The sequence below is a fragment of the Crocodylus porosus genome, unplaced genomic scaffold, assembly GCF_001723895.1.
Source record: "Crocodylus porosus isolate Cpor-Errol unplaced genomic scaffold, CroPor_comp1, whole genome shotgun sequence".
Taxonomy (NCBI): domain Eukaryota; kingdom Metazoa; phylum Chordata; order Crocodylia; family Crocodylidae; genus Crocodylus; species Crocodylus porosus.
In genome coordinates this window covers 19,361,218-19,373,725 of record NW_017728907.1, presented here as the reverse complement: position 1 = coordinate 19,373,725, position 12,508 = coordinate 19,361,218, and the positions used below count along the sequence as shown (strand labels likewise).

Sequence of the window (12,508 nt, the reverse complement as noted above, 5' to 3'; positions counted from 1 at the left end):
AGTACAGTACCATATTACGAATGTAGTGGGGAGAGAGGAGTTTGCTGACGTTAATAAAAGGCACAGCCACTAAAATGAAGTGGTATTTGTGGGCAAGGAAGGGAGATAGCCGGTGCAGTGAGGATGTGTGCAATCTGGCTCCTTGCTCAGCTCACTCTGGCATCAGCCTGCCACTATGTGTGAATCGGACAGGGTTCTGGTATCAACATGGCCCAAGCAGCTTCTTGCAAGAAGCAGGTGAAGTTCAGCACTTTTTCTTCACCTCACCCCTGCACAGTGGGGGGATACCCCTCAGGGGCAGCTCCCCTTGTCCCCTCTGTAGCAGTGAAGCACCAGGGATGTTTTTGCACCAGTCTGTCTTAGCAGTTTTGAATTGTTGCACTCTCTGTGTCCTTAAATCAAAGCTATCTCCCTGTTGAATAACACATTGTTAGTAGGGGGGGTTGGGTGTGGGGGCAAGGGAAAATGAAGGTGGGTTAAGAACAGAATCCTTGGAATATAATCAAATGTGGCAGTTACAGGCCAAAGCTGAATGTAGGGAGGGGGAGGGCACAGCCTCTAGCCTACAGGCTAGAGAGTTCCTCGATGTTCTGGTCAGGACAACAGGATGCCTCCCCAAACCACCTGGGCCTTACTGTAGTAAAATCCTGATGACAATGTGGACTCACTAGCAAAGTTTCCATGTGTGCTTCTTTGTAAAGCACATCCCATTGGGTCACTGCAGGTGGCAGAAGCTGAAGCCCAGTGTCAGGTTTTTGCACAGATACCTTACAGGTGCCTGCCCATCTTTTGCCTGCTGCAGAGCAACAAGCACTGAGACCCAAGTCACTGCTTTGTTTTCACAGCATCACTGTTAGGTCAGTGCTCACTCATGTGGCAAGTAAGCAATTGTGCTTCCCAGACAGCCTACATAGGAACTGAGGTTTGAGTAAAAGAATGCAGGTTTTGCCTGACGCCGGTCACCTGGCTTTGTTTGACCTTTCTCTGAAGTCTGAGTAAGGGCCTCAGGATTTGATCCTGGATGAGGGCAAAGGTCTTGCTTGGCCTGCCATTTGTGTTAGTCATTTAAAGCACTCTCCCAAAATGAGGACAAAGCATCATTGAGGACTCTCCTTGCCCCAGGGAGCTGCTCAGTTTCTCTAGGGCTCTGGAAACTGCGACAAGCATTAGTGAGTCAGGTAACTTTTTCTAAAAGTGCAAGTCCCAGACGGGGTGTTGCTATTTGTTTTGTTTTAAGATATGCGATCTACTGCTTCTAGCACCGGTCACAGATAGCCAGGGAATTAATAGATACTCAAGGGGCATGAGTAGAAGAGCATGCTGAGAAGCCTCCCCCTTGTTCAGTGCAGGCAGCATACTTTTCCCAGTACCTTTTGCAGCTGGGGTTTGCATGGATAGGCGTGGAACTGCAATCTGTAGTAGAAATCAGGACCATTACCCTGTTTCCTATTGGTAGCAAATTGCAGATTATGGAACACCTGATTTATTTCCATCTACAAAACTACAAATGGCTATACCAAAGGGTCACCCTTCCCAAGTATGTGTGGGGGTGTATGTATGTGTGTGTGTGTGTGTGTGTGTGTGTGTGTGGTGTACACAGGGGGTAAAGAATCTGATCAGCTCAGCACAGTTTGTAAAGATACTGAATTAAACTGAAAACACACTAATCACCAATCACTCTACCAGTGTTGTCAGTTGTTTTGTTTTTATTGTTACTGTAATATATTTTTGGTTGTTTTTCTAATTTAATTCTCTCACTCTATTGTCTGACTGTGAACTGCAAACAGTGTTAAACTTGATGTAAATAAGGCTCTTGGAGGGGCCTCTGCCTGTTGTTTCACGAGGTTTTGCCAATTTGCATTTTGTTTTAAATAAAGGTTGCAATATTTTATTGGCAAATGAACTCAAATGCATGCTGCTTTTGTTGGTGTATTTAAACATTCTCTCACAACCAAGGAAGTTGTGTGCGTTTGGCTTAAATCACGTGAAGATTGTTTTTTTTTTACCTGTTTGTATACCAGCTCCACTGAAAAGGATTGTCCAGTTGGCACTCAGGATGGTAGATGCTTCTAGGCACAAAGAGCAAAATGATATTCCTCAATGCTACAGCAGTCCAGGTGCAGGGATTCATATCATTGGATTCTCAGCTGTGCTGAAATTATGCAGTTCAACTAAAATAATTCTGCTCTGAGCAACTCCTAGATCCAGAATTGTTTTGAGAATTGTTTCCAGCCACACTATTTATGCTTTTCAAATGGAGCAATTAAATCTGAATAATCTACTACTTTCCTCCAGTTTCACTTAAAACAGCACTAATCACCACAGATGAAAGCCAGCTTGTTAGAGTTTTCTGCCTTTTTTCCCCCCCCCCCCCCTTCAGGTTTCAGTGATCAAGATGATGCTTTTACCTGCAGTCATTCTTTTTGAAGGTACAATTAATACCTGTTTGAACTTTACCTGTATTTTTTACAGTAGGTCAGGAAGAATGAGAATGAGTTTGTCTTATTTTTCCTAGTCTTCTGGTGAAGTGAGCAGGTAATGCTAAGGTGCCTTACAGCACAGATGGTGTACCTTATGGAGCAGTGTGCCTTGTCACCTTTCTGTTCCTCAGACTGAAGTGGTGGGAATGAGATGAGTAACTATCTTCTCTTTAGTACATTTCAGCCCTTTGTTTAGTGAGGTGTAGCAGGGCAGGCTTGCTCTGGGCACTAATGCTGTTTTGACTGGAATAAACAAGCTACCTGGATTTCAGCATGGTTTCCCTTAACTGCAGCAAAGAAGGGAAATGAATTAGCAGAAAGAAAAAACAAATAGTAAGCAGTGAGCTGGCCTAGTTACCTTCCCAGAACTAAAAAGGTATGTGGAGCCCTCCCGATAAGTGACGTGGTAGGTGGTAGTACTAGGCCAAAGTCCACTATAGCTTGACGTTAGATGTACCTGCTCAATCTGAAGCTGGAACACTTGGCAGTTGTGAGGTTCAAAATGTAATAGATCAAAGGTCCACACACATGCAAGACCCAGGGAGCTTGAACCCTGTCCTCGGCATGTGCTGACTTATCTCACCTTCCCTAAAGTGGCTGTGCTGGAAGGGAGTTTTGACCCACTGGCCACAGAGCAAGTGATTATTCACATCATCCCACTCTTCCTCTCCCTACCCACCAGTGCTGTTGACATTTTGGGCCTTCTGCAATATGCTTTTTATCATTTGGCTGGTAACCCAGACAGCAAACAGCCTTGCTCTGTAGTAATACTGACTGGCCAAAAGCCAAAGTGTGTAGTACATAATAAAAATCCTTGTCTATGAAAAACAGTTAAACCATGGTGTGCTGCTTTAAGAACTGTCCTTGCCCTGTGTGCTGCAGAGAGAGGATATCTGCCACCTTGTACTCCAGCCAGCTATCAAAAACAAGATCCCCAAGTCAGCAGCACCAACAGTACACTTACAGCAACAGCTAATCACAAGTGCAATCAGGGTGAGCTTTCTTAAGATGCAATTTGAGTCCTGGAAAAGTTGCCTGAGTGGGATGATGCTAACCATGTAAATGAGTACTTCTGTCTCCAGGGCTGAGGTTTAGGTACCAGTTCTGGGTTTAAAACCACTAGCAGCATTGTATCACTAATATACTTTCCACCAGTAAAGAGAACAGCTTCTAAGGGAAAGAATGTTTAAAAACACTCTCTTAAAAACAGCTTTTAATCTTAAATTGCCCCTAGACAACTAGTGCACCCTGACCTTGTGCCACACATCAAAGTCTTCTCTGGTATGGGAGTGATCCCACACCCATACCCCTCAGCTCACACCTGCAGCTTGCCCCATACTTTGGGGTTTTATCTTCTGTGCAGGCAGGGGCTCATCTTTAGAAAGTTGCTGGCAGATCAATTACTCTTCAAGACTGAATCCCTGAATGACAGAGTCCTTCCTGACTGGCTGTGCAAAGGTTGAGTAGCATTTCATTTAACTTAAGTCTTGTAAATGACTTACAGGGGAGGGGCTTAAGGAAAAGCACCGCAGACACCCCCAGGACAGTAATTAGGATGCCCAGAACCACAGCAAACCAAAGCTCTTTCTTATACAACCTAGTCTGCTGCTATGAAAGAAAAGAGTCACCAGCCAAACATTTCCATTAGCAGGAAATGATTGCCCAGCATTTAGAGTTGCCTGCTACACAGTGAGGCTTCCAGAAGGCCGGGCTGCCCATGCATCCTGCCCATTCTGCCAAATCAAGGGTGTAGGAGTGTCACACAACTGCAAATCCTGAGCTGTGCCTAAAAGTGGAAGGCTCCAGCCTCTCCTGCTACATTGGCCCCTTCAGTGAGAACTTCAAGTTCCCATTACAGCACAGGTGGTGAATCTGTATCCAGCTTGTACAAGCGAGGCAGCCCCCAGCTCATGTTCAGGGGAGAATATAGTTGATGCGCTGGGACACTGATTTACAGCCCTGGGCAGAGAAGAGCCTCTCATCTTTAGGTACAAATACCAGCATTCTGGCCACCTCATCAAGTGCTGTTTCTGTGTATGGAAGTCCCTGGGCCAGGAAAGCATCTCGAGCACACAGCTTCACGTGATGAAACTCCAAGGGCAAGAATGGCACAAAGAAGTCAATGACATTCTCTTCAAGAAGGTGACTATGGGCAAAGGCAGTTCCTGCAATGAAAGACCAACCAACAAGGACACTTAGCAAATCACTCTTCCTGAGAACCTGCTCTCTGCGCATCTTTCCATAGCATCTAATTAAATGATATCTGGCTCTCAAAAGCTTATGCATTTCTGATTTAGTCTATAAGATGCCTATTGACCCTGCATTTAGCAGTGTATTATGGAGCTGTTCGTCCTGTCCAAAATGGAAGATGCAAATAGTAATAGAACTCTACTAACCAGTTGGCTATTAAGGACATAGTTCAGACCTACTACAGTATGCTGTTTTTGTAGGTGGTTCCAGTTTGCTGGAATTTATTTACAGGCATCCCTTGGTAAATGAAAGGTCCCCTCTGTACTGAATGAAGGAGTCTTGGATGCAACTCGGTCATTCAGCTGGAAAAGGGAATGAGGAGTATTTCACAGCTTGCCACTTCCCAGTAGGAGGAAATTTGGCCAGAATTTACACTTTCTCCAGCTGATACCTGGACCCTGCTTTCATCACTAGGGACAAGTTGTGTTTGCCTCAAAGATAGTTTCAGGAAACTATCACTACTAGGGTGTTTTTCATGAGTAAGTGAGGGAAAGTCAAAAGGGGAGATGTGATAGGCACACTCACAGCCCTACTTTAGGTGCCTGGCTTCCCTTTCAGCACAGTTGTAGGGAGGAACTTAGGAACACGATTTACAAGAGCCAGGAACTGCTTAAGCTCACCAGCAGGAAATGCTGGGGAAAAGAGATGGGAAATGTGCTCTGAGTCTGCCTCCCCAGTCTGGGCCCACAAGTGAGAAGGGCATCAGCACACTTACACCGTGAATGTTAGCAAGAAAGATTGAGCAGCTCAAACAGGACTCCATGGTTATGGACATGTCTGACTGCAGCAGCAGGTGCCTACAGGGGCATTAGGGTGCTTGTAGCCCGCCTCCCAACAACCTTGAGTCTAGCGCTGAATGGCTGTAGATGGGGAGAACCCTGACCCATAGCACAGTGTGGAGTAAGTTAGGTTGCTGTGCTGCAAGTGCCCTCAGTGCTGTCTCCAGCTCCGACCAACGCAGAGACGTTCTGATGGCAGAACTCTAAAACGGCTCCGCAGCAACTGGTGCAGTTACCTGGGGACTCCTTCAGCTCCATCCACAGGCGCTGCTCTAAGTACTCCATGGTGATTTCTTCCCTGGCCCGTCCAGCTCGCCAAAAATCCAAGGCCACTTCATTGATGGTGTTGCCACCACTATTACTAGGAAGGGAAGGAACAGTTCAAACTCCTATTTCCCCACAGCAGTGAGGGCCAGCTTTTCTGGCAGGTGTACCACAAGTTAGCCCAGCACCCATCCCTTTCTCCTGCCCCATCTGCTGCTCTGCTTTCTGCTTCTTGCCCTGTGCTCTCTGCAATATCTGCCGCATGTCGCATCCTACACACAGCAGCTTCCTGTGCCAGTTCTAGCACACATGCTGCAACTTAGCCATCCCCCATCCCACAGAATCACACTTTCTCCAGTACTAGTCAACCAGCATGTGCAGCCTTCTGCCCTAGGTCCATGTCTCAGGGTGCTTTGCCTGTTCTGTGGAAGAGCTAGTGCTCAAGTCTGAGGGACATATTGACGGACCTGTGTTCTTCCTTCAAGAAAACCAAGCTCCTTTTCTACTGGCTTCCCAGGTCTGATTTAAGGGGAGCCCCCTCCTCCCAGACAGTTGCACACAAAGGAGAGAGAGCAGAACTGGGTAGCCTCCCCCAGGGGAAGATGGAAAAGACTGGTGGATGCATACATGGTTCTCCCTACCCATCCCAAGAGGCTCTGGGAGCAGCGATGTGGGAAGTAGATGTTCACTCCCTCCTAGCGGAAGCTCTAGAAGGCTCTGCCATTTTCCTCTATGAGCTCCAGTGCCTATTTTCTCTCTCCCAATTCCCCTGTTAATAGTTAGTTTGCTTTCTGTCCTGAGAGCTGCTTCTCCCACCCTTCTCCCTGCAGCTGGCCAAGACAGAAGCCTTTTGGCACTGGAAATATACTATTCTCTGCTTTGGGACTCAAGACATAGAATGGCTTGGTGTTGAGCTTGGCAGGTGAGTAACAGCCAAGTCAAGCAACATTTCTGTAAGAGGCCTGCCAGACCTGGGCCATCAACCTGGATGTTAAGCACCCTTGGGAAAGGCAACCTGTCCCTTCATATAGCCTCTGATAGTCACCTGAGAAATAAGAAGATGGACCTCCTGTAGTCCACCTGGCCAATGCTGTCATAGTGATCCATGTAGGGTTTGATGGTATCCAACAGGTCTGTATGAAGCTTCTCTGCCTCATCAAAGACAAACAGGGCCTGCTCACAGAGGTTCACCGTCTCACTGATTTGCTTCTTGAGCTGAACCTGCAAATCAGCACGAAGGCCACATGAGCTGCCGGGAAGAAGTGATAGATAGGGCTTGGGTGGGGAGTAGAGTCCTGGCATGAAGGGCAAGTAATGTTCACTTCCAGTACCACCCCACCACGGGTGAGGGTGTACCTGTCAAGCATCCTGCTCTCAGGCAGCCTCTCACAAGTGGAGCTCGTGTCCTGGGCAAACCCTGCAGATCTGGGGGAGGGGGAAAGAGGTGAGTGGGTGTTTGTTCCAAGAGCAGAGGAGAGTTGGGGGAGGGGGACAGTGCACAGCAGCCTTACCCAAGCCAGGGACTCCTCAGTAGTCTCCAGCTGAGCTACTGGCACCCATGTATCCTGGCTCTTAAAGCTGCAGCAGCAGCCAGGGACTGCTGGAGTTCCCAGCATGGGTAAGTTGTGGGCCTGCTCTCGCTGCTGGAGTACAGGCTTTGCCGGGGGGGGGGGCGGCCAATTCTAGCCCCACTCCTAAATGGATGCCTGGGGCAGGTGCCTCTCACCCCCCTCACTACACTTTTGATCCCTAATCTGAATACAGCAGCTGTGAGCTTGCCACTAGCCAGTGTACACCAGCCTCTGGGGAGCAGCACTGGGTTCTCCCTCATCCAGTGCTGCTGCCCCTCTCCTTTGCTACAAGCTGTGCCTGAAGTTTGGGACTGCTGTGCCTGCACAGCGGATTTGCCCAGCTCTCACCTTGTAGGAGTCCAAGTATGCAGGATGTGGGAAGTGAAAAAGTGAAATAAAGACTTTAACACACTCGCTCTTCAGCCCATCTCGGTACAGGTGATCAGCAATCATCCGTGCCACAAAGTTCTTCCCGGTGCCTGACCAGCCGTGGAACGACAGGACCAGCGCCTTCTCCGGCTGAGGGCGCTGCAAGAACCCTCTCACTGCTCTCAGAATGAGCTTCCTTGCCAGGTGCTGCCCATGGAGCCTCCTGTTCAGGTCTGACTCTAACCCTGGAGAATGAGAGTGCGCGGCATTAGCTCTAAGCTCCCTGTAAGCACCCCGGCAGGAACAAGCACAGAGGCTGCTTTGCAGCATTTCTGCCAAGAGCTGACCCTTTCTGCCTTGCCTTGCATTGCTGGAGGAAAGGCACCACTGAGTGGACTCTGTGCAGCAGTATTAATGTAGGCCCAGACTGGAAGACAGCACATCTAACCATCTGATCACAGGACTGGAGATCAGGGCGTTGAAGCTCCATTCCTATGTTTGCCACTGATCAGGGCAAGTCACTTAACTTCTCCCTGACTCAGTTTTCAATTCTGGAAAATGAGGATGATACTTAATGCCTGCAAAAGAGCACCAAACTCTTCAGGTGCAGTTGTTTGGCCTGGATGACCAGGCCACTCCTAGCTGGAGGCACTTTTACATGGGCTTCCTCAGTATTTGCCCTTAGGAATGGGATTTGGAGAAGGGGAAAGGCTTAGCAGCACTCACGGGACAGGGTTGCCTCTCCCTTCCATACAAAGGGGTGACTGGGGAGCAATGGCAGCATCTTAGGACCTCCAGAAAGTTCTTGGCCCTGGACCATTCCAGTTTTGCAGTAAGATAAGGAAGAGTGTGTCCCACTTCCACAAAGCAGAGAACATTCTGAATGGGACCAGCCATGTTTCCCCCAGCACTGCAACAAGCTCAGCACCTGGGTAAGAAAGGCCATTTGCCCTTAGCTGTAGAGGCTGAGAATCAGGTTTTACTCCAGCTGACTAGAAAACTCTCTCAGGCACTCTGTTACCATGGGATCTGGGCAGCACACAGCCATCACTGCATTAATGGCAGGGTGGTACCATTATCTCCATTTAACAGACGGGACAACTAAGACACCGAAGGGACTAAGTGATTTGCCCACGGTTTCACACAGGGATACCATGGTAGAATTGACTCCAGGTCTCCCAAGTCCCAGCATAGGACCCCTCCCAACATTGGGCCTGTCTCTCCAGGGTCTTTACCTGTGATGTTATTGGTTACTCTGCAGTCTCCCGTCTCACAGCACTTGCTGAAGCTACAGTACCAGCTGGATAACACCTCCAGGGGCAAACTCCACCCTAGGAAAGGAGTACCAGTAAGAAAGGAAAGGGACCAGCAGAGTGTTTGCATCTTGGGAAATAAGCTCTTCACTCTCATTCTTGTTACCTAGGCACGTGCTAGATGTCAGACACCACCACTTGTAGCCACCAGTGATATGGTATCCACCATAACATAGAGCAGGTACTGGATGGAGGCCAGCTGCCCCATTACTGTGTGCAAGCATGACCACCCCTGAGAAGAATGCTAGAAGAGGAGACAAAAAGCCAAATACAGACTGCCGTACTGCCACATTAGGCTGGGCTTTCTCTAACCCTGCTGGAGACAGACCATCCCCTTGCCCCACATGATGCGTCTTGGATACAACTACATGAGCCCCAGTAAATGAATCTCATCGTGTGCAGGGCCTCAGCACTGCCTGACAACTGCTAGTGCTTCACCCTCTGGGTGTATGGAAGCAGAGTGTTAATGTTGCTAGCAACAGTGCATGCCAATGAAACCTCACGTTACCAGCAGTAATGAACCTAGAGACATACAAAGGCACCACCTGAGGTAAAGCAGCACTTCACCTGCCCACACAGACACTGGCTTTGGTAGGAAGAAATCAGTGCACACCCGATTCATAGTTGAAGCGTACTGACAAGTTAGCTTAGCTGCTGTCAGACAGTATAATGGGCCTGTGATGACTAGCACTGGCTGGGCAATCCCAGTGTGGGCATTAGTCCCAGTTTCACCCAGTGGCAGTGATGCTTCCCGTCTGACCCCATGGTTCAGGAGCAGTGTGCATCTACACAGCCCCCCAAGCTGGCAGCACCAAACCCAAGAGATGATTTACACAGAAGAGCATTGGCTGTGGGCAGAGGCATGGAGGGGGATGTCTACATTCATCATTACTGAAGCTAGGGCAGGGAGGAGATATGTGACAGCTACTTACCCTCCTGATCCATGTCAGCCTGCTCATCTTCCTCTCCTTCGCAGCCCGCCTGCCACAATCCACAGGCCAGGTACTGCCAGTACTGCCTGGACAGGGCGTGCATGGTGCCAAGGCGCCTCTTCATGGTCTCGTCGTGGCCAAGCTGCCTCGCCTTCCCTATGGTGCGTGCCTGGTCTTCCTTGGGTCCCCAGTGCCTGCCTCTCCCTACAAGCCCGTCAGACCTCCACAGCAATAGCAAGAGGGCACAAGTCAGCAGAGGGAGATGGGTGGGACCCCAACCCACCATGGTCACGGAGGCAGGACTCAGTTACTACGAAGGCCGTGTCTAAGCAGCACCCCCTCCCACCCGCTGTGACAGCTGCTCTTGATCTCACCCAGCCCAGCCTAACTTTGCCCCTGGATTTTCCATTTGCCTTTAAATTGCTAAGCTGCCAGACCAGTGATCTCACTTCCCCTCTGTCTGCTACTGGAGTTGCCATGGAGACCAGCTGCTCCATTCCAGTGACAATAGTTGGGCGGCGGCAGCAGCAGCGAGGTCTGTCAATGTATAATGGGAGGGTGCAGTTCAGTTGCTCCTCCCGCGTCTGGGAGGGAAGCTGGGGAAGGAACTGCTAGGAGCAGCTGCTTGCTTAAACCTGCAGAGACATGACATCCCCGGTGTTTAACCTGGACTGGCAAGGCCCTGGGCATATCTGGGGTAGGGAAGGGGTGCACCAGCTCTGCAACAGCTCAGGCAATTCTACTGAATGTGAGGTTCTTTCACTATAGCTCTCACAGTGGCACACAGGCCACCTCCTGCTCTCATGCCTATGATGCCACCACTTTGCCTGACAGCAACTGATCCCCCCACAAGCCCTCCCATTCACTCACACGCTCTGCCTGCAGTGATCTGGATGCTGGGGGGGTGGGAGAATTCTGCTCCTTATGTCAGCTGGGTCCCCTGACTCCCTTTCCTGGGGCACTGCATAATACAGACAGACACAGCTTTTCTCTCTGTTTTGAGTCCTAAGCTGCCTACACGAGCAGGGCCCTCTCCTGGGCCAGCACTTTCCACTGACTTACATTCTCCTATGCCATTGTATCTCTATCAGTTATTTTCAACCCAGGTGCCAGGGAACCCTGGGTGCCTTGAAATTGTTTCAAGAGTGCAAGGGCGGCAGGGAGCATGCCATGCAATGTTAGCACTGTTAGGTGAGCAAATGTGACTCAAGAGGAACCCAGCAATTTAAAAGAGAAATCCAGTGTCAAAAACATTCAGCCCTGCTGCGAGCTTTCTGAGTTCTCTGATCAGAAGAATTAGTCTATTATTTTTCTATAGTCAAAAGTGAGTGAAAGCAAGGAGCTGGCATTTTTCAAGGCAGGGGCCTTGAGCCAAAAAGGGCGGAAAAACACATCGATCAGTATCACCTGCATACTCTCAGGGACTGCCCTGGAAGCAGAAGCTGCAGCTGCTTCCCATGCAGGAGAAACCGCAGCCAGTGCTGCCCCCTAGCGATGGCAGAAGGGATACCATTTTATTCTTTTTTTCTCCTTAAGCAGAGACAGGTAAAAATTTCATTGCCCTATAGTTTTTGCGACAGACAAGGCTTCTCCAGGAATAGATTTTATTTTTGCAAAATCAGGAACTGAGGTAAAGGAAGGAAGTTTTATGACCAAGGAAGATTTTATCATGCAGGTAGCAAATTTACATCCTATTAGTTACTGCACAGTAATACACGTGTAGACATGTTACTACACAGTAATAGTGCGTGTGTGGACTGACTCGGGACTAACTTTACTCCCAAGTCAGTCCAAACACAGCATTACTGTGCTTTAATGCTTGCATGGGTAGATGCTGGGCCTAAATCCACTTACTGCACAGTACTTTACTGTATAGTAAATTTGATGTGCAGTAAATGCACATGTAGATGTACCCAGTGAAACAGTAAGAGTGCTTGTACTAAAGCTTGGGGTTTTTTTCTACATAGTTCCAAGTATCTATATGTTTGATACAGCCTCACCCTAGTACTGGGATGTAATAAATCAGTATGTGACTAATCGCTTTCCAGAACCCTTACGTGAAAAGCAATGAGGAACCTAACTGACATGATCTCTGTTTTTAAGTACCAAGTATCAGAAGCCTATAAGGCTCTGGTTTCAGTTGTCAGTGTCTCAGACATAAAGGGGCCTAAAGGAATAAAAGTTCAAACTGATGCCAAAGTGCTATACTCAAAACCTGCTGCCCTAACTTCTTGTGCAGTGTGGTGCTCTGGCATAATATTATTTACAAAATCAACATCATCAGCAAAATGCTTCAAACAGAATCACAGAAAAGTAGGGCTGGAAGGGACTCAGGTCATCTAGTCTACCTCCCCACTAAAAGCAGGATCATCCCTATGTAAACCATCCTAGACAAGGGTGTGTCTAGTTTAGTCTCAAAAACTCCAGGGGTGAGCTGGAGTAAAAATGGATACTGAACAAACCATACAAGCTAGCTAAAAGCCTCAAAGGATTTCCTTGTAAATTACTGGGGATTTGCAAGTGCCATGACCTCTGCTAAGCTGCTGGCTG

At 48.5% G+C, this 12,508-nt stretch overlaps 2 protein-coding genes across 3 annotated transcripts in view; one reads left to right on the top strand and one right to left on the bottom strand.

Annotated features, from left to right (window-relative positions):
• ABL2 (ABL proto-oncogene 2, non-receptor tyrosine kinase) overlaps positions 1 to 3,564 on the top strand; it is a 33,478-nt gene extending 29,914 nt beyond the window's left edge. Inside the window, exon 12 of the mRNA XM_019530911.1 lies at positions 2,381 to 3,564. Within this exon, the coding sequence (XP_019386456.1) occupies positions 2,381 to 2,427 (47 nt within the window). The 3' untranslated portion in view covers positions 2,428 to 3,564. The remainder of the gene's footprint in view (positions 1 to 2,380) is intronic.
• Positions 3,565 to 3,680: 116 nt separating this feature from the next.
• Positions 3,681 to 11,101, bottom strand: TOR3A (torsin family 3 member A). 2 transcript variants are annotated; one of them, XM_019530913.1, is made up of 6 exons: positions 9,959 to 11,101; positions 8,949 to 9,044; positions 7,693 to 7,958; positions 6,819 to 6,994; positions 5,746 to 5,864; positions 3,681 to 4,645 (listed from the first exon to the last, which is right to left on the bottom strand). In XM_019530913.1, exons 1-6 carry the CDS (start codon positions 10,242 to 10,244, stop codon positions 4,395 to 4,397), a joined length of 1,194 nt encoding a protein of 397 aa, XP_019386458.1. In that variant the 5' UTR covers positions 10,245 to 11,101; the 3' UTR covers positions 3,681 to 4,394. The 2 variants fall into 2 exon arrangements, with proteins under 2 accessions (XP_019386458.1, XP_019386457.1); XM_019530912.1 differs by having other exon boundaries at positions 5,746 to 5,870; positions 9,959 to 11,100.
• Positions 11,102 to 12,508: the final 1,407 nt, after the last annotated feature.

Coding starts and splice junctions, on each gene's coding strand:
- TOR3A (XM_019530912.1), bottom strand. CDS start 10,244: ATGGTGGGTTGGGGTCCCACCCATCTCCCTCTGCTGACTTGTGCCCTC. Junction 9,045..9,958: donor GGCTGACATGGATCAGGAGG/GTAAGTAGCTGT, acceptor CTCCTTTCCTAG/GGTGGAGTTTGCCCCTGGAG. Junction 4,646..5,745: donor GGAGCTGAAGGAGTCCCCAG/GTAACTGCACCA, acceptor CTTTCATTGCAG/GAACTGCCTTTGCCCATAGT.